This window comes from Lissotriton helveticus, chromosome 7, assembly GCF_964261635.1.
Source record: "Lissotriton helveticus chromosome 7, aLisHel1.1, whole genome shotgun sequence".
Taxonomy (NCBI): Eukaryota; Metazoa; Chordata; class Amphibia; order Caudata; family Salamandridae; genus Lissotriton; species Lissotriton helveticus.
This window is the reverse complement of record NC_136068.1, coordinates 446177034-446203970: the sequence shown is the minus strand read 5'-3', so window position 1 is coordinate 446203970 and position 26937 is coordinate 446177034. Positions and strand designations below refer to the sequence as shown.

Sequence of the window (26937 nt, the reverse complement as noted above, 5' to 3'; positions counted from 1 at the left end):
GCCAAGCAACCAGGGGAGGCAAGCATGTGGGTGAAGGACTTGATTCAAGCTCGCCAGGAAGGAGGGCTGGTCCGTATTAGGCATATATAGAGATCCCAGCAGAACTTCCTGACCATTCAGCCGCCCCCGCACTAGGGAGTACCTCCCCTCTTGGTCCACCTGAGCGTCTTCACAGACGAAGGGGACACCCGCCCTCACCCAAATCAGCGTGCCGCGCGCATGCACAGAAAAGGTCGTACCATAAATTTGCCCCTCAAGCGCCTGCGGAGCCTGTCGAGTACCACCTGAGTCATGTGCGTCTCCTGGAGGAGGGCAATCCCCACCTCGTGTCGCATGTCGAGAAGACAGAGTAGCGGCGTGATGGGGTGTGTATACCGCGGCGTTCCCAGGTTATTATATGAGTGTGTGTCATGTGTCGGGATGCTGCGCACCCGCACGGGGTCAGGGGAACGCCTCAAAGGGGGGCCTACGGGTGCCATCATGGAAGGGGGAATCAATGTGCCGCATCTGAAACGTGAGAACAATGACAAACAGTGTAACTAAATGGGCGAGTTCCCAAAGGGGCATACGTCCAAACCTAAACTAGATCTACCACTTGGAGAGGTGTTAGCCCAGCACAGTGCCTATTTGGGTGAGTGTGTAGCCAACAATCAAGTTATGTTACACCCCTGCCTCGGACCCCCAGGTGCTCAAGAGATGCATGAGGAAGTTTGGAAGATTAAACAGGCAGAGCCGATGGGAGTCACCAATAGAGGAGCCGCTGCATGCAGTAATCGCTCAGCACTGTCCAGCTGCGGGCCTGTAAACGCACCTGCATACACTAAGCTGTGCATGCTCGCAAGGCAGCGCAAACACATTTGGCTGAAGACACATAGCAGCAGCGCGCAGAACAACAGTATTAGAAGGCTATAGAAAAGAGAACATTCAGAGACAGGAGCTCCTGCCTGGTCGCCTTAGTCCATTGTTCAGTCACACAATCTGGTCAGCCGTTTGGGGCATCACCACCGGCATGCCCATGTCTTCTGAAAGCACAGTAGATGGGGAGGACGAGCCACTCATGTCCAGGTCACTGTGCGGTTGGGCATCCAGGCTGCTCACCACTCCCAAGGTCGCAACCGCTTCAAGTGCTTCTTGCCATTCCAGCCGCATCTTCTCCGGGCTGGGTGCGACCAGGCCCAGGCCTGCACCCCGACGAGCCTGCCACCCGCTCTCCTCCGGGCCTGCAGGTCTCGTTCCTGTCCATTGTCCCGTCTCTTCCTGCCAGTCCCAGACGTCCGATGGGGCATCGAAGAAGCAGGCACCTTCCTTGGAGACCACTCAGACCCGAGAGGGGAACAGTAAAGAATAGGGCATCTCTAGTTCCCTCAGCTGTCCCTTCACGGCCATGTATGTGCTTCTACTCGTCTGCACTGCTGCCGTATAATCTGGAAAAAACATCACTCGGCTGTTCCCCACTTTGAGATCGCCCAACTTCCTGGTTTCACAGAGCACCACATCCCGGTCACGATGATTGAGAAGCTTGAAGAGGAATGGGCGAGGCCGGGCTCCAGGTCGCCGCATCTGCGATGGCACTCTGTGTGTTCTTTCTACCACAAAGTGTGGAGACAGCGTCCCCCCGGGGTAAGAGTTCCCGCAACCAATTCTCGGCATACAGCTGCGGGTCTTTCCCTTCTTCCCCCTCCGGCAGTCCAACCACCCGAACGTTATTGCGCCGAGAGCGCCCTTCCGCGTCTTCAATGCGGTCCTCCAGTACCTGCACCCTGTCGATTATATCTTGTAGTGCTGCAGCGTGATTTTGCACCACATGCTGCAGTTCTTGAACCGACTGACGTTGCGCGGCGACAGACTCCAACAGCTTACGGTGGTCCGCTTGTAGGAGGGTGAAGTCAGAGGTGACCTTACCTATCCGGGCTTCTAGGGACACTGTAATTTGCTCCAAAGTGGTGCTGATGCGCTCCACCCCCGCCAACACAGAGTCCATCTTGGTTGCTAGGGATGCCACCCGCTCCATACTGTCACTCTGATGCCTTTGCGCGGAGCCCAGATCTCCCGTCGTCTGCTTTTTAGGTTGGGATTTATTCCTAAATCTGCCCATCACCAGCTTCTGCGCCGTAGGCATCCACGCTTGATGTCAGACTCTCTGAAGTTAGAGGAAGAAACGCTTCACCAGACCACTTGCAGCACCGGCAGTGGCGGGAGGGAGTTGTCCAAATAAAATGGGCTGTCGCTGCCAGGAGCCGTGTCGCCAGGTGGTCAATGTCGGCTCTGGGGGCGGCCCGGGTGACAGCCCACCATCACCCCGTGGCCCAGGGAGAGTCTGCCGTCCGCCCCGACTCCAGGGGTTCTCTTGCGTGTGTCCCCTCAGCAGTAAGCAGCTCTCGCTCCTGACCTGTGCCCCAGGCTGCAGGGGCCTCAATAGCACAGGGGAATGGGTCCAGCGCGCCCAGCACAGCCCCAAACTCCTGATGCCTGTGCGGGACGCAGAGGTTGCCGTAGAAGCAGGGCCCACTGGCTATGATGGCACCTAAGATGGCGCTTCACTGAAAATGGCGCCCAGACCCCGGTGTGTCTGGTCGCAACAGTTCTGCCCGCACCAGCGAGGCTCACCGCAGTGTTCCAATGTAGCAGCCACATGGCCCAGTCGCAGACGTCTCCACTAGTGGGCTGCTCCCTCCGTCGTCGCACTTGACACGGTGTGGCGTCTCGCCATCTCAATATCCAGGAGTTCCCCGGGTCTTATCCATATCATGTGGGCAGCTGTCCCTAGCCGCCGACTCAGTCGTTCCCAATGGCCCCCAGCGCCAGCAGCACCCTCAAGGCAACACTTTGCAACCAAAGTTCTGAGCCCAAGGCCCGGACCTCCACCCAGCAGGCCTGCACAGGGACTAGAGTCTCGGCCCTCAGCCTCCAACACACCACTGCAGCCCGATTTCCTTGCGTTCCGGGCCCTATCTCCGCAGCTTCCAAAGCACCGTTAAGGGCCTCAAGGCACCGCCACAACTGCTCCAGGCGACAAGTGGGCACCCTCTGCCGTGTTGTAGCACCTCCACGCAAGTGTCCGAGTCCATTCCCTGGCCCCGCTCCTCACCATATAAAGTTCATGTCTCCTATTCGCTCCTGTGCCTCCGGCAATGTGCGCTTCACTGCAGGCCGGTGGGGTCACGCAGCTCCACAGGCCCAGGCCCCGAGGGGGATGCAAGGCCACGGCTTCGTAGGCCGCAAGGGTCACCGCGATCTCCTCCAGTGCTGCTCCGTCCCAGACATAGGTGCGGCTGCCTCTGCCACATGAAGCACGACCGCCCGCCCGGGCCACGAGTACAGGCCCTGCCTGAGCCTCCCAGGTGCCGCCTGCCATCCGCCGATGCCACCAGGGCCTCACCTCAGCTCTCCGCCCACCTCAGTAGCCACAGGGTCTGTCAATCCTTCCGGAGGGCAGCACTCAGCCTGGTCTGCGGGGCATCCGGGCCCAGAGCAACGCCTAACGCCTCCTGGCAGGGCCACTGCAGCAGCGAGGGGCTCGCCAACGGGCACCGGACGTCAGGGCGCTTTTCGCGCCTTTGCCCTGCAGGGCAGCGCTGCCACAGACCGTCTGCTATCTCGCCGCCTCAAGCTGGGAGCCGCTGAGTCCCGGGGACTCCTCACCGCGCCCCCCACACCATCTCCACTCAGCGTGGGCACGAAGAGGTACCTCTAGAGGATAACTGCAGGAGAACTGGGGGTCTAAGGATGGAGCTCTAGTAAGTCACGTCCGCCATGTTTGCTGGCTGGCCACGCCCCCCCTAGTAAACAGAATTTTGACAGAATGTGGAACAGAAATAATCAACGGGTGATCCATCACAATATTCTAGCACCTCTCAATACTGAAACATGTGGCTGCTATGGATTTCAGACATCCAGGCACACCTGTGGCTATGGGATCTAATGTAGCCAAAAAATAATGTACTTCTGTGATTTTGTGTTAGCTCTGAGACAGTGTAACTCTCCCTCGGTCTGCAGGAAAGCAAAAATGCTTTGTTGTAATCAGGCATTCCTAGTGCCAGGGCATGCTAGGGTCTTTCTTTCTTTTTACACAACAACATCGGTCCCCAACATTGAGAAATTTCAACACACGGATAAAATATAGACAGAGTCAATCTATATTTTTAGAAAGGCATGTCCAGCCGGACAGTGGTCTTTCAGAGTTTTTACTCAAGATTTTTGTATTCAAATCACATAAAGATACCTTTCTTTCAGCTCCAGGAATGCCACCCAACAGTGATTGTCCCTAGGCACAAGAACCGAAACATCCTTGTATGTCAGCCTCTGTAAAGGCTTGGTCACTAGGGAAAAGTTGAATATCCAGTGATGACAGTAACCCACTATTCCCAAAAAGATCCTGACTTTTTTTTAGGTCGTTAGCAGATTCAGCTGCTTGATTGGCAAGATTCTTTGCTGCGACACCTTCCTTGCACCTCTCACAATGTGATGTCCTATATACAGGATCTCTGTGAAACAGAACTCAACTTATTCGGGGACACTTTAAGTATGTTCTCGGCAAAGTGGTTCAGCAAGGAAATACTATCAACTTTGCAAGCTTCTCAAGTGTTTGACACAATCAGTAGGCCATCAATGTATTGGATCAACACTGATTTGCAGAACATGATCAAAAACTCCAGATTATTTTTCAAGAACTAGTTGTATACCCTTGAGGAACTCAGCACCATGCCAAACTTCGACTGCCGAGCCTGAATGCAAACAGAAGCTGGCTTTCCTCGTGCAGCGGCATGGAGGTAGCAGCTTCACATAGAATTTGAAATAATATCACAGCTAGATTCAGTACCACAGGACAACCTCAAGCTACGATACTGTTGATTTTCCTCAGTTCTTGCACAATGCGGTATTTACTGCTTGGCTTCTGCAGGCCCAGAATAGGTGAGTTACAATGAATACCAAGGATTTCTTTTAAAAACCCTAGTTGGATCATGTTCTTAATCATCGGAGTAATATCAGCAATCACTTCAGGGGTTAAATTGCACTGTAGGTTCTTGGGTACTCAGCATTAGGCCTTACTTGTATATGGACAGGCTCAACTCCTTTAATGAGTCTGATGTCCTTTCCTGAAAAATCCCAGACATCCATCTTCAGAGTATTTCTGAGATCTAAGGTCAACTCATCAACTGTCACCATGGGGAACATCGTAACAGCTAAATTCTGATTTGCTACCTTGAATGCAATGTCCTCATCATAAGTCTGAAATTCTATGCCTCTGAGTGTTCAGTAGATTATTCAATTTAACCTGCACAAAAAGTAACATCTCAAAAGAAACACAGGGCTCGAATCGCACACCACAAACTGATGATTTGCAGCAAAGGATCCACTTTTTACAGGAACCTCTTCTGTCAACAGACTTGGCAATGGCTTATTCGCCACTCCTACTACTTGGATTATTCTTGCTGAGAGGGGTAGGTTTGGAACCTCACTGTTCTTACAGTAGAGCAGGTAGCACCAGTGTCACTAAAAAATGTCACAGGGTGGCCATCTACTTCAGCATCTACAAATGGGCCAATCAGGTCTACCTCTAAGACTGCTTAAAGTGCACAGTCTTCCTCCTCAGGCACCATCATATTCTTCTGATGTATCAAATACCGGAAACTGTTGGGCTATATTTTGGTTCTGGAAAGAATATGGGTTCATATTTGGATTTGGATTTGAATTAAATCTAAGGTTATTACCAGTCTGCAGTGGGTCCAGGGTTGTGGGACTTGCATCATTGGACCTTGGGGTGCATTAAAATTCTGGGGCCTCGGTCTCAGTCTTTTTTGGGATTGCATGGGGTTACTATTCTAAGGCTGTGCGAACCCTAAATTCTGTCCTTGATTAGCTAGATTAAGACAGCATTTACGCTTCCAATGCCCCAACCTGTTACAGTAGTGGCATAGATTAGACTTTTCCAAGGACATCAATTCCAGTACTCGGGTCACGAGGAATACTTCGACCTCTACCCTGCAACTGAAAACCTCCTCCACCTTGCATCAAAGAAGCTCCCTGCTGAGAAACACCCGGCATAGGGGCCACATTTACCGTAAAGGGCTGACTCTGGTTGCCCCTCTGTGCTGTTTTCATCTCCACAATCATCAGCTTCTCCTTGAGCCTCTTCTCTTTCATCTCAATTGCATCATGACAGTATTTGTCATAATGTAAAATCTCTTCAATGGATTTATTCTGCCAACATATTAAATGCTGTTGAATCATCATAATATTTTCAGATCTCAATCCTGTCACAAACCGCAACACAAAGTGTTCTATATCTTTAGGTTTCTATGTCTCCATTATGCTATACTGCCTGTAAGAATCTCTCATATAATGTATGAACTGTCTGTTTAGGTTCTGGGGCCGTCCTATCAATCTTAACCCAATCAATAACCTGTTGTAGCAGCTTAGGTTTCAACCAAGTCATCACCTGATCATATTTTTTCATTACAATAGCTGATGGGCCTTGTGTTTATACATCTCTTTCTGGCTCCCTTTCAGGCCATTCTGTTGCTATTTTGCATACAGACTACAAATCGCTTAGAACAACAATGTCAAACAAGTTATTCAAATCAGTCCACAGTACCTATGAAATTTTTACAAACTGATCAATCTGTTCGTACCACTCCACAGGCTTCTCTCTCAATTGTAGGAAATCATTTGTGAATACCATAAAATCACTTCTACTCCAAGACACAATGACATGCCCTCTGCTAGGTAATTCCAGTAAGGAAAACATTGTGACGTGTATTCCCTTTCTCCTAAAGGTGGGCTTCCCCCATATATCTTATGGGACCCTAGTTCCTTCACCACTTGTCCTCCCATTTATCTAATGTATTCCAAATCATATCCTAATGCTCTAGATCAACTCTCAAATTTGCATTTTCAACCCTGGTACTCTCAAATTCTCTATATCCTGATCAGAGAAAGCAAGTCAATGGCTCTTTTGTAAGGCCTTCGTCTGCTCCAAATCTACTCCATACTCTTTGGCTAGGTTGATGAGCTTATCATGAGCTTGCCTTGTTCGTCTCGTAATGTCCTTGCTCATAACAAAAAGTTAATTTGGCTGTAAAACATCTTTTCGGGTAAATTCAAGACTTCCACTAATCATTTCATCCAAATCCAGTTTCAATTTGACTACATCCACCTCATTTACCTTCAGGGTTGACCTGATTGTTCCCTGACTCAACTCTGTACTTCCACTTCCATTTGATTCTTCATTAAAAGCTTGTAACCACTCATCTGATTCTTGGATGCCCAGATTAGACTGGCCCTCAGGAGCTTCGGGCACTCCTCCCTCTCTAAGTGTACTACTATTTGCATTTAGAAGTGGCTCCCATGTAATCGTATCAATGTCTGGTAATCCCTGGAATGTCCTTTAAGGTTGAAATGTTGTTTGATTTCTCAATGGGTCTGCACTCACCCCACAAGGAGAACTCGCATTTATTGGAACTAAAGGGACCTGAACTCATAGGGGCATTCCCTGAAACTTGTGATTTAGCTGGAAGAGTCAAATTATGTCTTACATTCCCTGCTGAGTTAGGATTGTATACAGGAGCCACTGGACCGGTAGGAACAGGAACATTAAGGACATCTGGAGCATTTAGACCTGTGGAAGAGCTAGGTACTCACATTCTTGAGCCCCTCCCCTCATTTTTTGATTCACATTCCCAGGAGTAACCCACATCGCATTAGAATTCACATTTACTGGGGCGGTAGCCACTCCCGTCTGACCACTCACATTAGTGCATCCCCCACTCATCATGTAAGGCTCATTGTATGAAGGTGGGCATTCTGAAACCAACACATCGAAAAGACTATCACTCGTATCGCTATCCTCTTTCCTCTTGCCTGCTCCTTTATACCTTTGTCTCTTCTCCTTCTTTCTCCCTGTCCCCTTTTTTTGTCAGTCAATGCAGGGTACAACTTCGCTCTCTCTATCATATCTATTCTCCACCTTTTCTGTTATGTGTCTCATCTGGGAAACGGGCACTACAACGCGGCCATTTCCACGCACACCATAACCACGCCTGCATTACAACGCATGCATGGTTACAACGAGAAGCCTTTACCACGCATACCTTTACTACAAAAAACGTAGTAAAGGCATGTGTGCTAAAGTAAAAAAAAAGTTTAAAAAGAGAAAGATGCACCTGTTTGTGAAAGAAAAAGATGTGAAGGAGAACGGCGTCTTAAGAGGAAACGGAAAAACACTTCCGCTTCCTCTTAATGACGTACAACGTCACCACGGCAAAACAAGGAGAGGAGAGGTAAGGAGGAATGAGCGGGTGGTGTAGCGGAGAGTAAAAAGAAAAAAGAAAATGTTTAGGGTGAAAATCCGTTAACATGAAAATACCATTTACATGCATACTTTTACAACGAAAATCGTTGTAAAAGTATGCGTGTAAAAGGTATTTTCGTGGTAAAGGATGTGCGTGGTGACTGCATTCCGTTGTAACGCATGCGTGGTAAAGGCATGCGTTACAACGGAATGCATTGTAAAATCATACAACCGTCTCATCTAGCATCAGCGTATGTACGCACTACCTTTCTGGCTTTACCCTGATATCTCTCCTTTACTCTAGAATGTTGCGCTCGCTCCTATGCATTTAGCGCTTCAAAGTGTGGAGGTCTATGTAACGGTTTCTTCTCATATAAAATTACCTTCCTGCACATAAAAAATCATGCGTAGCGTTTTGCGGTTGCAGCACACAGAGAAACAGCAAATAACAAGGAGAAATAAAGCATTTCTCCTTCTTGCACCATGTTAAGACCAGTATCTATTGTCTTAATTTTGACGCTGCCCTATATTTATGCCACTCTTGTTAATGTGAGGCAGCATCAAAATCAATGGGTGATGCTGCAGAACGCCCACTGCAACACCCATTGCCCACCCTTTTCACTCTAAGTATAGCGTGAAAGGGTGCCTTATTTACAGGGCAGCGTTAAGCCACATTAAGTGGTTTAACATTGCCTTGTAAATAGGACAAAGCCCGTATCACCATCACAGCATCAAAAAAGTGATGTTCTGGTGGTGATAGGGGTTTTTAAATATGCTCCACAGTATTCAAGATAATCAACGTCATCATCTCAAGTGAATTTCCATTTCCCCGTTGTAGAAATTGCAATATTCATCTCTTCTCCCACACCTTCAATTGGGTACAGTCAATTGACCTTGCCCATCCCTTCTCCACCATGAGAATTTGTCTCCCACATAGTTTGATGTCTTCTCCATAACAAAGGTTTCCTCCCATACCTTACTATCGCTACAAATAAATAATGCTTTTTCACTAACTAACAAAGCCTTGCAGCTGCACCTGCAGAGGAAAGAACATGCAAGCAAAACAATTCTCACGTGAACATTTAAACATTGGAACTCGAGAACGTAAGTCCTCTAATTACTCTAAGTTAGCATAGCAGTTAAGTGCACTTGACTTTTGAATATAGGTGCACGCACATCCATAATTAGTACATATAATGAATATTATGTGGACTAAAATCATGATTACATATAACTGTGTGTTACATCTTAAAACATTTGTATCTCTATGAACAAGAACCGCATGTTCATAGAAATCTTCAACATTGGTATGCACACCTTAAATGATTCTTTCATGGTTTATCATGAAATATTTCAGAAAGACATTGAAACTCCATTATTTATTATAATGTTAGACCACACGAAACAAAATAAGCACCAATCTGCACAAATCAACGTAAATTGTTGACGTGTAAGGGTGGAGCCAAACTAAGCTGCTCCACATATCTGTGGCCACTCACTTGATATTACATTGAATCAGGTTTGTGCATCCCTACCTCCTAAACAAGCTGCACACATTTGGAGTTATTTTTCTTTCCCCAATAACTTCATTAAGCTCTCTAAAAAAAGTAACCGATGTGAGGGTTTACACACTTTTCCGAGAGGTATCCCACCGCTAGTACTGCTCAATGACACTCAACTCTCTTTCAGACGTCTGGAATTTTGAATTAAAGTTTGTATCTAAGGATCTCTTTTGTGTTAGATAAAAACATGTAAATTCGGCTTGTAAACGTTTGAATCAGTTTTCTTTGCTGCTCACCACTCTTAGTGGTTGATGGATGACAGTAAGTCTTGACATTTGTTTTGTCTGCCAGGTACAAATATCTGTAGTTTGTTACTTTCAGAAATGTTTGCGTTTGAGACTTAGTCTTTTTGGTAAGGTAGTTAAGTTGGTTACTGTCCCTGCTGCAATGATCATTCTTCGGTCTCCAGAATTGTAAGAATTGCGCTCACTCCCAGATGGTACTGAAGACAGACATTTACACCACTCCACTTTAAAATGTCGCCAGCCACCCATGGGAGTAGGAGAGTAGCATTGGGAGTAGCCATCATTTCTTCACAGATTGCAATCACAGTGACTGGCAAGGTGGTTATTCAACAGAAAAAAGAATTGCCATAACCGGGTTTTAAGATTCAAACACTTCCACAGCCACTAGATGCAACAGGTTGTTGGGCACAAAAGCCAGAGGTCTATAGAGCTTGGGAGCATTACAAAAGGACCCCAGGATCAGCAATGGGATCTACAAGTTCTGACCTAGATTAGGGTCCCTGAATGCCCTAGTTTTTTGCTTTGATAGCATCTGTGTCTTACTCTCCCACCTGACTGGGGAAGGAGAGCAAGTTTTTCAGGAATGCTTGAAATTCAACATTCCTCCTTTTGGTATGACAATTTTGCCCACCATTAGTCAGTGTAAAAAACTGGTAGTCCAACACTCCACTGTGCTGGTCCGATTTGATGCCTGGATCTTTTGTTTCAGGGGTCGAACAGTTAGCTGCCTTACCGTCTCCTCGACTGATCAAGACCCACCTTCCTGTCCATCTCATCCCTGAGTCCTTCTGGAAAAACAACTGCAAGGTAACCAAGGCTGGCTGGATCATGAGAAAAGGAGGGTGAAGGGACGCATGGAAAAGATGAATACAACCATGGAGGTGGGAGATATCTGCAGGTTTTAGTAGCAACAGGCTCAATCTCATTTAGCTTTTGTTGCATCTTCTGTTCTCAGCCTTAAAATGGAGACTGAGTTTTGTTTACATCTTGGAAGGCCTTATGGTGATATCCCACAGCTTGACTATGTACCATCTAGAGGAGATATGGCCAGGCCTAATTTCTGCTTGTTTTCATAATCCAACTGCTCTCTTGGGACCCCATCTGTTTACAACAATAAAATATATATATTTATTGATAATTTGACAACAATAGGATTAATAGCATTAGGTACAGTTGTCTGGTTTAAACAATACCACTAAAATGCACACTATTTGTCCACTGTAAGACTATCACAGTTTAAAATATACATAGATTGAACACTGCATCACAGTTTCGTGCATACGTGTATTTGTAGTCTTGGAGAGGTGCTGTATAGTAAACATTGTGAAAAGTAACCCACAGCAATTAACATGTGGAAGAAACGACTAGAGGCTGCCATGTGGTGCAATGATAAATGGGGTACGTGGAGAGGGAGGTTGGTGTCTGCCGGGTCATTAAGTAAGACCATCAAATCTGGCAGAGGGGGTGGGTGAGAAGTGAGTGGCAAGGCTGCCTCGGGGCACAGGCCCAGCAGGGTCAGAGCCCTCGCTTCCACACACACATTCAGGAATAAACACCTGCTTGTCCAGATTTAGCCACGTCTAAATATCTCTGCCAATTTGGGGGGTTAGATGCAACCGAGCGGAACGTTCAGCGAAATGTGACACCTCCTGTTCTGCTATAATGCCAGTGCATAAATAGCAGAGCCTCAGCTTGATGGCGGTGACGCCGCCAACTTCCAACACATTGCTATCCTATGCTTGGCCAAAACCAAAGCAAGGTCTAGAAATGTGTTAGTGGCTTTATGTGCTGCTGTACGGGAAGTAATCCCTAAGAGATAATAAAGGCTGGCTATATGCACTGTGAAACTGCAACTTCACTGCTTCTGCCGCCGCCCAATAAGGAGTTAGTTGAGGGCATGACCATACCATGTGAATAAAATTTGCTTTAGGATCTTGAGAGTGTGGTCAGGAGTCCGGAGTCCCCTGGTACATACGCGGGAGTCTGTGTGGCATAAGATGCGTGTGGTGAAGGTAATTGAGTTGGGTGTATTTACGTCTAGCGTTCAAGGACATGCATTTTGGTACCCCCAGGCATTACGCCCACTTCTTATTGGCCCCCTTTTGTACCGCTTTGTTCGCCATAAGTTGGCAGGGTATGCTCAGACATGAGTCCTTGCTCACTTTGCCCCTGGATTCAAGCAAGCCTGGCTGAAGACTGCTGGAATGCCAGAAACCTGTCCTAGGAAGCTTGTTTCCGGTCCAGGGAAGGCATGGCTTGGCAGTTCGGGCTGGACTGTTCCCATGAGGCACAGGCTCAGACTGATTTGCATATGGCCATGTCTGAACTGGGGTGGCATAGTGGGCTAAAGAACGGTGATGGATTAAACCCAGGTCTGTTGACTGGGTGTGAGTGTTTGATTGGTTCAGGTGCTCCGTCCATCACCACCCCCTTTTGTAGCACTTCTTATTGGTGAGCATAGTGGATAGTGTCTTGTCCCAGTAAGCCAGGAGAGCAGCAAAGGGCACATCCCCGTCCCCGTGTAGGGAGTTGAATAACAATATTATAGAGCGACAGCCAGTCTCATGTGTAAGAATGGTTTGGAAAAGTCTAGACATATCTGGCTCGTTGTGTGTTTCATGCCAGACCCTATGCAGATGTCAGGTAAGCGAGGTGTAAAGGATGAAGGAACCCAGCGGCAGGGCCGGACTAAGGACCCAAGGCAGCCCTGGCAATTTTCTGTGGTCAGCCCCTGGGGAAGTGCTGCCTGGCCCCAGGAGTCTGGAAACACGTGCTTGCTGCTTTTTGCCACTGGAGGGCGATATTGCACCACTGCTACAAAACTGGACCCAGTAACAAACCCTTCAATCGATCAACCAGTCAATCACATGTCTTGTAAAGCAGGACTACTCACCCATAAGGGTCTCAAGGCACTGAGGTGCGTGCTGCTGATCCATCAAAGGCACTGTGGTTCAGTCGAAGAACCAGGTCTTCATGTCCTTCCTGAATTGAGGCAGTGACTGAGATTGCCTAAAGTGGAGAGGCATGGTGTTTCAGGTCTTTGCTGGTAGATAGGAGAAGAACCTTCCTGCGGCTGTGGTCTTGGGGATATGTGGGATGGTGGCGAGAGCTAGTTGGGCAGAGCGGAGGTCTCTGGTGGGTGCTTGGAATGCAAGTGGTGGTTAATGTACTCAGGTCCCACATCATGCAGGGCTTTGTAGGCGTATGTGAGGAGCTTGAAGGATTCTTTTGTTGACTGGGAGCCAGTGGAGGTCCTTCAGGTGGCTGGTGATGTGGTTCCGGGGGATAAATTGAGGATGAGTCTGGCGGAGGCGTTGTGAGTGTTCTGCTGTTTCTTGAGGAGTTTCTGGGTGATGCCTGCGTAGAATGAGCTGCCATAGTCTAGTCTACTGCTGATGAGTGCCTGGGTGACCATCTTTCTGGACTCAGTGGGGATCCACTTGAAGATATTTGGCATAGCATAGGTGTAGCATGGTAAAGCAGGATGATGAGATGCTATTGATCTTGCGGTTCATGGTGAGGAAGGAGTCCAGAATGCCGCTGAGTTTTCGTGCGTGGTCTGTGGGTGTGGGTGGTTACAAGTGCTGCGTTCCACCAAGAGTTGTCCCAGGTGGAGGGGTTGGAGCCCAGGATGAAGTATATGGCTTGAGGCAGCTGTCCTTCATCCAGGTGGAGACAGTCTTCATCCCATCGTGGAAGTTGTTCTTGGCGACTGTGGGTTCATTGGTGAGGGAGAAAATCAGCTGGGTGTAGTCTGCATCGGAGACGATGTTGAGTCCATGGTTCCTGATGATGGCTGTGAGCTGGGCCATGTAGATGTTGAAGAGAGTGGGGCTCAGGGAGGAGCCCTGAGGCCCTTTGCAGCGGATCTCTGTGAGATCTGAGTAGAACAGTGGAAGTCTTACTCTCTGTGTTCAGCTGGTGAGGAAGGAGCAGATTCATTCCAGGGCTTTGTCACAGATGCCGGTGTCAAGGATTCTTGTGCGTAGGGTGCGGTGGGAGATAATATTGAAGGCGGCCGAGAGGTCTAGGAGGAGGGCTGCAGTTTGTCTCCATTGAAGAGGATGCGGTTGTCGCCTGTGGCTGCGAGGAGGGCAGTCTCGGTGCTGTGGTTGCTTTGGAAGCTGGATTGGGTGAGGTCCAGGATGTGGAGCGCTTCGATGAACTCGGAAAGTTGGCTGTTGATGGCCATCTCAATGAACCTGGCTGGGATGAGGAGCAGAGATGGGTCTGAAGTTCTTGAGGTCCATTGGGTCGGCAGAGGGTTTCTTTAGCAAGGGATTGATCTCTGCATGTTTCCAGTCTTCCGGGATGGAGGCAGGGTTGATGGAGCAGTTGACGGTGCAGCAGAGTATGGGGTGAAGGACGTGCCATCTCTGTTGAATATGTGCTGCGGGTAGGGGTCTGAGAGTACTCCGGAGTGGATGCTCTTCATGATCCTGAGGGTGTTGTCAGCGGTGAAGAAAGTCCCGCTGAGTGGGATCTGCTGAGTTCCGGTGTCATTGGGTGTGGTGATTGTGGGTGGGGTAAGAGTGTCTTCAGGTTCGAAGCTGTCAAAGCTGTTGTAGATCTCCTTAATCTTGCGGTGGAGGAAGTTGTGAGGTTGTTGCAGAGGTCTTGGAAGGGTGGGATGTTTGCTGTCTCTGAGCTGGGTTTGGTACATTCTTTGACCATGGCGAAAATGCCTCTGCTATTGAGTGCATTGGTGTTGACCCTTTCTTGTAGGGCCTCTTTCTTTGTTGTTCTAATAAGGTGGTGGTATGCGGTGAAAGCGTTTTTGAACGCTGAGTGGTCTTACAGGGTCTTGCTGCACCTCCATTTTGTCTTGAGCCATCTACAGATGCGTCTGAACTCATGAAGGGTGGGGGAGAACGAGCTGGCATTATTGGAGTGTCACTTGCCTGGGACTTTCTTAAGGGGAGCCAGTGTATTAAGGTCTGGGGATGTCAGTGGTGGGGTTTTGCTGAGGGATGCAGTGAGCTGTTCTACGGTGATCTTGGTCCAACATCTGTGAGGGAAGCGGTTTGCGTGGAGGTGTACGTGTGTTTGGTGAAGGAGAAGTGGCCGCAGCAATGGTCAGTCCAAAGGAGCTCAGAGGTGTAGCTGAAGGTGATGTTGTTGCTGGTGTAGAAGAGGGAGTCGAGCGTCTGTCCTGCTGAGTAGGGGATATGACCAGTTGTTCGAGTCCAACGGTGGCGAGGTTCTCCAGCAGGGACGAGGTGTTCTTGTTGTTGGGGTTGTCCAGGTGACAGTCGAGGTAGCTGAGGAGGATGTAGTCGGTGGATACAAGAGCATGGGGTGCTATGAAGTCGATGATGGAGTTGCTGAAGAGTGGACGAGGTCCAGGGGAGTCTGTAGATGAGGGTGCCACGGAGAGTGGTGTTCAGGTTGGTCTGGACCTGGAAGTGGAGGTACTCCATGTTGGTCAAGTGGACGTCTGAGTGGGTGGTGAGGTGGAGGGTGCTTTTATGTACGATGGCGATGCCTCCACCCGGTTTGTTTATGCAATCCTTGTGAATAATCTTTTAGCTGTACAGGATGGCAGTGGTGATGTCTGGGGCGGAGGTGGAGTTCATCCAGGTTTCCGTGAGGAAGTCGATGTTGGGGTGGACAGAGTCGAGTAGCTCCCAGATATCCATGGCTTGTTTGCAGAGGGAGTGTGTGTTGAGCAGGATACAGCTGAGGCAGTCGGATAGGGTCTTTGTCGGTCGAGCGATGGGTGTGGCTGGTGTGCAGTGGCTGGCGATGGTGCAGCTGCAGTTACGGCAAGAAAAAGAGCCCTGGGTGTCATTTGGCGATGTGCAGTGGCAGGCGGTGTGGTTTCCGGTGTGGAGGGTGCTGGCGTAATATCCGTGGGTGGTCCACGGACCAGGGCCCTGGGCATGGTCCGGGGCACGGATGGGTGCAGACAGACTTGCCTCTGGTACGCCGAAGCACGCTCACTCAATGCACCCACTGTGCAGTCACGGGGCGGCCACCATTAAGTAGCATGATGGGGAGGGCTGGATGACTGGGAGGTGGTAAAAGCCGGAAGTGGGAAAAGGGCACTGGAGGGGGGCAGGCTGCAGGGGACAAGTAGCGGTGGGGACACAGTGAAGAAAAGGCACAAAAGTGGTAAGTGGAAAAGTGCACAAGTGAATGAAAGTGACAGAAGAGAAGAAAAATGCAGAATGTGACAGAAGAGCAGAAATGAAATATAATGCCAGCATTTGTAAAGGGCACAGATACCTCCTGAGAGGTGTCCCGGCGCTTAAGATTAAGACTATTGCCCAGATTCACATGGTGCTGGGCTAACCTGCTGCCAGCACTGGGGATTGAACCATGAACCCCGTGGTCCGGAGTTAGACACCCTGGCCGCTGCGCCACACCTCATCCACAGAAGAGGGTCCAGAACAATGCAAAAAGAAAGTGACAGAAGAGCAGAAAAATACAGAAAGTGATAGAGAGCAGAAAAGATGAAAGGAGGAAAAAGAGATCAAGAGAGAAGGCAGAAAGCAGAGAGACGGAGGGCAGGGCATCAGCAAGGCAGAGATGCTCCCCACTGCAGCATCAAGGATGAGGCGCAGGCGAGTGCCTGTGGGTGGAGGAGGACCTCAAACTCAGGATTTGGAAGGGTCAGGTGCAACAGCTACCAGGCGTAGCTGTGCGGCGAGGGAAAGCTACGTACTGACAAGGTCAGTAAGATCGCTTTTTCACCGCGCATCAGCCGCCATTATGTGGGAGTCCGTGACAGCTGGGAGGCGGGAAAAGCAGGAAGTTGGAAAGCGGCGGTTTCCTCGGGGACGAGTAGCAGTGGGGACACAATGAGAAAAAGGGGGAAAAGAGGAAAAAGTGGAAAAGTGCAGAAGTGAAAGAAAGTGACAGAACAGCAGAAAATGAGGAGCGTAGAAAGTTAGCCCGGTAACAGATTGCTCCACATGAAATGGAGTTACCACTTTCGGGAGGAAAGTGGCCTGAACACAAACCACCAATTTGTCTGGGAATATTTCTAGAAATGTGGGCTTTGACAATAGAGCCTGCAGCTCGCTCAACCTCCTGGCAGATGTAATTGCCACCAAGAAGGCTGTTTTGATGGTGAGCAGCTGGAGGGGGCAATTATGAAGAGGCTCCTAAGAAGCGCATATTAGGAAAGCGAGAACTAACTTAAGGTCCCACTGAAGCATAATGAAAGGGACAGGAAAGTACATAAATAAAAGGCTTTTTAAAAATCTATGTACAATGGGTTACTATAGAAAAGTGTCCCTGTTTGCATGGTTATCCCTGACTTTATGCCTGACATGTGACGCAACTTGACTTGATGTGCCCTGGGTCCCTGCCAATCAGGTTCCCAGGGCCTGTGTACTTTCCAAAAACTGTTCCTTTGGACCCACAATTGGCACATCTCTGGCCGCAGGTAAGCCCCTTGTAAAAGGTACCATGGTTACCAATGGCACTGTGACCAGAGAAGCCCTCTAAGGGCTGCAGAACCTACTGTGCTACCCATAGGGGCCCTGTACCCTAACACCAGCACACTACCATTGCAGGCTGCGAGTTTTGCTGCACAGAAAGTGAAGAGTCGACACGGAACACATCCCTATGTACCATGTCTGCAGTCCACTGCCTATAGCCTCGGTAAGCCACCCTTCAAGCAGGGTGCACTACACCATAGGTGAGGGTAAATTTGTATGGACACTGTACCCCTACGGTGCCTAAGTCCATTCTTAAACATGGTAAGTGAAGTAAAGCCATAAAGAGTATGTGCTCTGAGAGTTGGTCATTACAAACTCCACAGCTCCATAATGGCTTTACTGAAACCTGGGAAATTTGATAGCAAACCTCTCAGCACATTAAATCCACACTGGTGCCAGTGTGGGTTTTAATGTAAAATGCATTCAAAGGCCATCTTAGAGATGCCCCCTGAAAAACGACCAGCCCTTGTGTGGTTTCTGAACGAATTCCCGCCATTTTCCACCTCCAGACAGATATCTGGACTCCTAGGTAGAAAGCCTCCGCTCGCTGGGTCCAGAGAAAAAGCCCATTCTGTGCAGAGTTGTCATGCCTCCTCCCCCAGGATGGGCTGGGTCCACGAAGGATTAGTTTAGTACCATAAACCACCTTAATTATGTAACCATGGAGAACGGCCTCTTGTTTTCCTGAAAATTAGAGGTAAAATACCCTGAAAGAATAGATCTGAATGAGGCATCGCGGAGTGCCTCCAAAGGAAGGCGCCAAATTGGTATTTTGGGCCTGCTTGTCCCCCAGCTCAGTTGCAATTGTAGAGGGCAATGAGAGAGTATGTCCAATATATACAGCCCGTAGCACACTGGCAAGGACGTCCTAAGAGCAATAAACAAGATCAATCCTGGTATGTAGGTTGTGTAAACCAGAGTAGTATGAGAACTCCCTAGTCTCTGGTTTCAGACTGTGCCATGCATCCTTCACCTGTGTATTAGTGACCCATCTCTGTAAGGGATATGAGAGAGCTATTGATTGTGCTCCTAGCATTGGGGAGCAGGAGTGGTTGTCAATTAGGTCCGTGATGCAATTATAATCCCCTCCTCAGTAACTCGGTGCTAGTGCATAACGTAACAGTGTTGGGGTCAAAGATTGCAAGAAGGGAGCTTGGTTAGTATTAGGTGCATAAAGCAATATTAGTGAGAGTGGGAGATCATCCAATAAACCTTCCAAAGTATCAGCGTATCAGCTGTCTAGCTCAATTTGTGTACACAGTACCTCTTGGAGTACCACTGGAGCCACCCAGATTAGTGCTTCCCGAGCATATCTGGAATATGTGATCCCTATGAATATGCCCCTCCAACACCTGCACATATATTCCAGTTCTGATCACGTTAGATTCATCTCCAGAAGGAGCGCAATCTGAATCTTACGTCTACGGAGATAGTGATAGACATGGTACCACTTTGTGTATTCTGCCAGGCCACATACATTCCAGGTCAGCAACAGAAGTTAGGAGCCCACTGTATTAATGTTAAGGGCCATTATATTGTATGTAAGGAAATCCCCCATAGTCGCCCCGGATCCCTCCCCCTGAATCCCCAAGGAAATGCTGCATGTCACATCTACCACTAAAATAAAAGGAAAATCCACACTAGGAATAAAAAAAGATAACATAAGAAATTTCCAACTCTCATTACCAGGCTGGTTCGCCATTGGGTGACCAGCCATTGGCACTGTAATGCAATACTAACAACACTAAGTAACAGTCTTTACCAGTGGGACTTTATAAGTGTGGGGGCAGCCACATTATGACTGTGGCAGGCCTGTGTCAATTGACCGCAACACTCAGCCTTCTGCTCAGCATTAATATTGTACTCAACATCTTGCAGCTACCGCAGACATGACTCGTGCTCAACCCCACCAAACCTAAGAGATGCAGTTCATATCAAGTCCTCAGCCGTCTGAGGTGTGACAATCGGGCCGCCACCCAGCAATGCAGCAATTGGCAAAGCAGACCCCTTCAGAGAATCAGCTTGCTACTTCTCAGTTTCCAAACCTGAGGGTGGGGCAGAGGCAGCTGCCACCCCCCCACGTCTTCCACCAAACAAGCCTTCTCCTTGGCTGCTTGCTCTTTATTTGGGCCCTGTGGTCAAGGTCTATTTGGTGGCTTGCGTTGTCTTTGCGTTTTCCATAAAGAAGGAGGTCTGTTTTACCCCCTGATGAGAATGTGAGGCCTCTGTGTTCTAGCGTGGACCAGGCATCTTCTGGTGTCGCACAAAAAGAATTGGTGCCCTTGCATGCTAGCTGAAGTGTAGCAGTGAACTATAAGATTTATATGATGCCATGTTCACGGAAGCACTTCTTTACTTCTATGAAAGAAGACCTGCACCGTTGAACTTCCAAGGTGTAATTAGGATAGATATGCACTTGAGCATTCTTGACACGCCCTTGGCTCGTGTCACCTGTAGAATATGTTCCCCGTCCCTATCATTAAAGAGGTATGCAGCCACTGACCGCACAGGGGCACCCTGATGGGGAGGTCTCCCAGGCACCTTGGGGGCCTTCTCGACAGACAGAAAAAAAGGTGTACTGTTTACCCTGGAGAACCGTGTTCACAAACCAGTCTTCAAGATATAGCCTCCTATGTGAGTCCTTGCCTGTTCTGGGAGGCCCACGATCCTCACAATGTTCCATCTTGATCTACCTTCCTGGTCCTTCATTCCCCCATCAGATATTCAATTTCCTCCTGCATAGCAGAGGGGTGTTTATCCGAGTCTGCCACCGTTAAGCGCAAGGCAGCCAGTGCTGATTCCATGTTTTCAACTCGGTCTTTCAGTTTTTTATGGTTCTCCCACAGGAAGCCCCGCCCCTGTCAATGCATAGGGAATCTAGTTTAGGTTCAAAAGCAAATTTTCATGTATACTATAGCTGTTAAAAGTTCATCAAAGCAGTGGAAATGGCTGCCAGTGACATAACCGCAGGTTCATTAGCATTTGTGTGTTCCTTGCTCCCGTGGACACAGCTGGCAGTCGCCAGGGCCTTGTCGGTCTTTGTTTTCACCATTGTATTAATAGTGTGGTGTCCGGTATCACCTCACGTAAGTTGGACAGGAGATGTCGGTGGAGTCAGGGCAAGATGCATTGCGTTGGGCTGAAGACCTATTTCCCAAGACCTGCTGCTCACCTGCCCAGGGCCTGTGAATAGCAGGCGGGTGCCAACAGGAAATCCACTCTGGGATGCAGAGTGTTCACAGCTTAGCCGGGGCATAGTATATTCCACTGGTCCTGGCTCAGAAGGGTGGCACATCCAGAGTAATTGGACCGTCCTACAAGCCAACCGTTGCAGTAAACGCACTGCCAGTAGAGTGAGGGTGAAGGCCAACAGGCCCCTGCAGGGGAGCCACTCCCTTCAGCACGGATGGTCCTGCGATACTTGGCTGTGTCATTCAAATCACTGCAGTATGGGGCAAGGCGTGGTCCAATCGCCAGAGTGTTCGGCCTCAGGATGCTTCTCGGACGGGGCTGTTCGCTCCCCGTACTTCCTTTCTGTTGTGATTCCCGAGGTCCTGCTGTGGGCCGCAGCAGCAGGCAGGTTTCCACCTGGGCTCCGGCGGCTCCATGCAGGTAGCGGGCTCTTTGGAATCTCTGAGTGTGTAGTTCCCAGCACCCAGGGCTTACAGCAGGATACAACTTGAGCCTCAGAGCCCCAGCTGCGGGGTATCAAATCGGTGTCCCGCTCCAGGATGGAGATGTGTCGGGTGCTACTTTTGAACTTTGTATGGTACCTGGGAGACTTCTCTTCCCTATGCGTCCATCCCAGGTATGATCTCGGACACCACCCCTTGGGACCCCATCTGTTAACCTGACCTGTATCTACTCCATGTGAGAATCTGGTTACAGACATCTCATGCCATCCCACATCAGATGTGCGTTAATCTTTGCTGTTCAGTACTTGTGATATTTGCTAATTTAATGGGCTCAACAAGCACGCTAATAGCTAATAAGCACTTGTGGTGCCACAAGCATCCCCATAGTTGAAAACATTGCAGAACAAATAAATACAATACATATTAAATGAATGAAATAAAAAATTCTAATATTCTACATTTTATAATAAATAAATAAAAGCTTTCATTAGCTCTGGAGGCAAGGCTGAACAACTTTCTAGAAGCAGCTTACAGCTTTTGATGTCCATATCTGCAGACACAACAGCTTCTAGAGCTAGGCAGGATCTTTTTATATCTGTATCCCAAGAGAGGGAAAAAGACATAAAGAGGGAAGAAGCAGGAAGAAAAAGATGGAAAAACCGTCACCAAGAGAGGAAGCAGGAAAAGGAAACTATTTGAACGAGATAAAGGGACAGGGAGGGCCTGATATTTAATGGAAGAACCATGTGGTCAGTTCAAGACTATGCAGCATTGGTGTTTGTCCTTAAAAAGCCCCAGCAGTGTGTTTCTGAGCAGATTTTTGGGCACCGTCACTCCATTGCAAATTAGCAACTGAGTGGGCCTGGCAACTCACTCGTATTTCTGTCATTGACCATAATATAGAGTTATGCCATCTTTCTTCTCAGGGAATTCTTCTCAGGGAATTTGAGGACGTCATAATGGGTGTTGTTCCTCTAGTATCCTTGTGTTGCAAGGGTGAGCCACTGGACAGGCCCAAACAAGTAATTTGTCGTTGGTAAATAACATGAAGCAGTAGCTTCGTAGTCCAAGTGCTGCAAAGAGACAGCCATGCTCCAAGCCAGGGATAGGAAGGGCAACATAAAGAAAAGTGCTACAAAGAGACATGGGTTTTTCACTAGTGAGACTCTACTCAGATATTAAACACAGCTCACATTGTCAGTAACCCTGATATTTATCAGCATCCCAGAAAATCGATATGCTGCAGATTGATCTCAAGGCCAAGATGAATAGAATCCTGGATCTTCTCTCTGAAAGTTCATGAAGGAAGACGAAGAAACATTTAAAGTTTCTTTGGATTTTAAGTACTTAAGTAAGGAAAATCTCAGCAAAGGTCGAGCTAGAAGAGGGAGAAGATAAGTCTTCTCAAGCACAGCGTTACCCCAAATTCCAGTGGAGGGTTACTCATAGAGACTTGCTAAAACACAGTATTTGGGCTCCTTCTTTGCTGTATGCAATGGAACTTTCTAGGTGCCTGAGTATTAATAGGAGTTAGGATCAACTACAAATTAACAATTACAATGTAACCCATATGGCCACACAGTAAATGTCTGAGTCGAAAGATGGGACTAAGTATGGATTTATAACAAATTCAAAGCCAGATTATTAAACAAAACTCTCAGGCATATATTGTAAAAATGCAGGATAACTACAGGCAGGCCAAAATGACAAATGAAGTTTAGTCTTAGCAACATAAAACAAACAAGGAATTCAGTAATTGTGATACATAGTATTAAAAAAAGAATTTGATGATCAGAATACGATTTGCAGTCCTCTTACCTGTTATGCATGAGGAAAATCTAAATCTCCTAATCGAAATCAAGTCTACATAATACTGTATGAGGAAACCCTAGTTAGATCCATTAAAGGAGAAAGGTGCCAGCATAGCAGAATCTCTGTAGAAGTTCTCTAAAGGAAAGGAATGTTGTATAGCATAATGCCAAACATCAGATATGTGGCAAAGAGGTCTGTACCTCTCAAAGTCTAACAGGGAATCTGAATCTAGCTGAAGTGTGATCTCCAATTAAACCCCCCAAACGAGCATTCGAGAATCCCATAAAATGTGTCTCAATATTTTCCACCTTCACACAGTAAAACTTGGGAACTACTCTTAAAACTCCTTTCCTTTGGTCTGCACATGAGAAAGTCATGGGATTCCTCTCACCTCTCAATTCCATACAAACAGTAGTCCTCTCTTTGTTAATTAAGGCTTCTCGTCCTTGCCAAAAGTACTCCTCCTGAACCTCTGTATCTCTCATGCACAATGTGCCTTTTTCCATTTGTAGGATCACACAGGTGCAGCTGCAGAGGTGAGACAAGTATTGCATGAAAAGCAAGCATTCACATTGAAGGTTATACATTAAATAATCTAAATGCTTTGGGCCTTTTGTCAAGTTTATGTGGCAAGCCCTTCAATACATGTTTAAATGCATGACTATAGATATGTATGCAGTAAAATATAGATGCTGAGTAGTATTCAAATGATTGCATGAGTTTGTACGAGTTAATCATCATTATTCAAACCATACATATATTGAGATGCATAGGAACTGCAATTCGATGTTACTGTAATGAAAACATTAGTTATGCTCAAATACGTATGCGTCTCTCTCTCTCTCTCTATATATATATATATATATATATATATATCAGGGGTGTGGAATTTTTGAAAAACTGTACTTGTCCAAGGGACAAATGGATACATTAATCTTCTAGCCCTGTAAAGAAATCCACTAGTCCCACGCACTCTATAAAACCAAAAGCTATACAGACTAGCAAGGACTTATTACTAGTCAACTATAAAACCCAAAGTATACATGACCATCTCTGCCTCTTTGCCCTTGCAAACTCTTTTATTATAAAGTATTACCTTCCACACTGTTTTCTTGCTATTAGCAGTAATCATTTGCCTTTCCACTAACTTGCCATAGGGCCCATACCAATTCCACATCTTCATCATAGGGTTCATAACCCGCCTGTTCTCTTTTCTCACAACAAGGGTTTCACACACTTACTGTTAAATTACACCGCTCCCTTACTACAAATACACCTTCACACTATATACATTGGAATGGATATCCCTCTCACTACCCATCCCATGACCTTCTCTCCACTCCCTCATCACAGGCTCTGTACCCCTTGCACATTTCACTACAAGTTCTCCTCTCCTCATAAGAGGTTTTATTCCATCTCCAGTTTCACCATAGGCTTCATCCCTTCCAAAACCCTCTCTTGTCTACTGTTGCTACCTTGCCTCCACTTATCACAGGCTGCTCAGTCTTCTTTACCCCCTCTGCGATCTTATCTAAGCGCTCTGAGCAACCCTTTTACCTTAACCAGCTCACTTTGCTTCCTGCCTTCCATCAACCCTGCCAACTGCCTCCACAGAAACAGAGGAAATAGTCAAAATTGAGAAGCCTGCACAATACAGCTCTGAGAGTGGATATTTCAATAGCATAATACCCGAATCAATGAAGGGAATGTTATGAGACTCACAGATGGCACGGAGGTAGACCTCAAGGGGACCAGGCTGGATTGAGGTGGAGAGAACAGACACCCAAGCTGTGAATTATTGAAAAAAATCACCAGGCAATATTCAGTGAGCTATACACTGGCATCAAGCACCTGCATGTAAACTGCAAGACATGGGTTTAGAACCTTGTTTGTTTTCAATCTGTTATTATAAGGCTGCTAAATAGTTTTTTGAGCATTATTAATAGACCATCCAGGCAGTGTCATATTTTAAACCCCAACTTTTCAATTTCTACCAGCCAAACAATCGTGGCATATAATCCCTACCAGTAAAGACTGTTTATGACACTACACACTTGTATGATTAATAGTCAGTGTATAATGTGTGTGAGATGTAAAGCGCTCTGGCACCTTACAGTGGGATAAGTACCGCTATGAAAGTATTAAATTAAAAAAGTTAGGAATTGCTATTTATTTTGTCATTCCTATAAATACTCATACGTACTTATACAGCTGAAATTTTTACAGTGCATGCATATGTCTTACATATAGGAGCTACAGAAAATCAAAAACGAGCCTCCAAATCTTAGCTGTTTTTACTTAAGTGATAACAAGCTGTGTGCCTTTGTTTCCCCCATTACTGTGGCATTTAGGTGTTAGGATCTAGATAGCTTCCACCCAGGATTATACTCGAACAGAAGGAGGGATGAGGGCACTTTAAATGTTCTCTTAGTTTTGGGCTCGAGCTGGAAGAGAAGATTACTAAAACCCTGGCAGGGCAGCCTCCGTCATTCAGCCTTCTAAGGTCACTGATTATCATCTGATGAAGTAGTGGTAAAGTCTGTTTTTATAGTGCTTGAAAAGAACACGAGTGAAGTGTGAAGCACTATAATATCAACAACAAGTACTGGCTAGTAGGGGAGAACTTGTGAACGACTGAGATATAGCACTAGAATGTGGTGCTAAAAGTTCAGAGAATGTGGTGGGAGGAAGAGACAGGCTGGGCACAAGCAACTGAAGGATTCAAAGCAGATATGTGGGCACTAGAGAACAGCTTGAGGTGGGCATTTATGATTATGGTGTGGCATTAAACAAAGGAGGTATTTAGAGAAAAGGATCCAAATACCGGAGGAAAGTGGGGGAGAGCGCGCAGAGCGGGTCAGACTACTAGCGTTTCGCCCGGGGAGCCTGATCATCCCCATGAGAGTCTAGGCTCGGGCTCAGGGTAAGTGAGCCACGTATGGTGAAACACAAATTGTAGCAGCTGATCAGATAGGTTACTTGAACGGGAACAGAAAACAGTGAAGTTAGAAAACTGGGGAAGACAGGGAGAAGGAGGAATGGGCACCTTAGGGGACACAGAGGGTGCATTAACCACCAACAGCGAGCTCCCAGTGAAGAAAGGTCAGTACCACCTCCATTGGGAAACATATGCCTTTAAGACAATGTAGTAAAAGAAGGATTGAGCATTTTGAAACACGCCCAATGTCCCACTCCGTTGCTTGCTGCCTGCCTCTTGGTTGGGATTTTGTTCCCACTAGTTGAGTTTTTTGCGCTTTCGGTAAGTGCCTCCTGGAAGCTCCTGCATTTCATATTTATCAACCTTGACACTGAGCCTATGCAAATGAGACGATCTATTCCCCTGGACAAAAACTGCTTTCCTGTGGAAAATGGCATCACAAATGGCAGCATGCATCTTTCTGCACAGTAAATAGAGGAATGTCCCAGCAGTTCCTTGAATCGGGGACTTCAGAACTCTCTACAAGTGCATCAAATATTTCCTGCATTACTGGTTTTAACGCTCTCTGGTGTTCACACACAGCTGACTTCAGGGGCTTTTAAGCAGTGAAAAATCTGTATAAGTTTATCAAACAAGTACATCTTATATCCATAACCCTTTATGTAATTGAGGGCGTCCAGTGGCACCACATCCTCCTTGTTCAGCTTCCTTGCCTTCAACTTCAGCTCGCAGGGCTCCTCTGACTTCTTACTCTTTTCGAGAATTTGCATACACAGCATTCCTGTACACTCTCAAGGAATTGTAATGTACGACATGCACCTTCCCTGACCCCGCTCACGTAGGCATCTACCACTGCAGGGGAATCCACCCAGCACCACTATTGGCATATCTTTATTGTTTAACTAAGAGCGCATGTGCAGCAACTTTTAGCACCCGAAAGCATAACTAATATGGGAGCCGGTGTTCTAACACAGACCTCTGGGCCGGCTTTAGCATTGGCGGCGCCC

General features: G+C 47.4%; 1 protein-coding gene and 1 pseudogene across 2 annotated transcripts in view; one reads left to right on the top strand and one right to left on the bottom strand.

The window, feature by feature from the left end:
• The window catches only part of LOC144768586 (sulfotransferase 1 family member D1-like), a 248137-nt gene that overhangs the window by 120117 nt on the left and 101083 nt on the right, over positions 1 to 26937 (top strand). For both annotated transcript variants that reach the window (XM_078652376.1, XM_078652375.1), the window contains exon 4: positions 10807 to 10904. In XM_078652376.1, coding sequence (XP_078508502.1) covers positions 10807 to 10904 — 98 coding nt within the window. The remainder of the gene's footprint in view (positions 1 to 10806; positions 10905 to 26937) is intronic.
• On the bottom strand, positions 26228 to 26817 carry LOC144767016 (protein KTI12 homolog pseudogene; annotated as a pseudogene).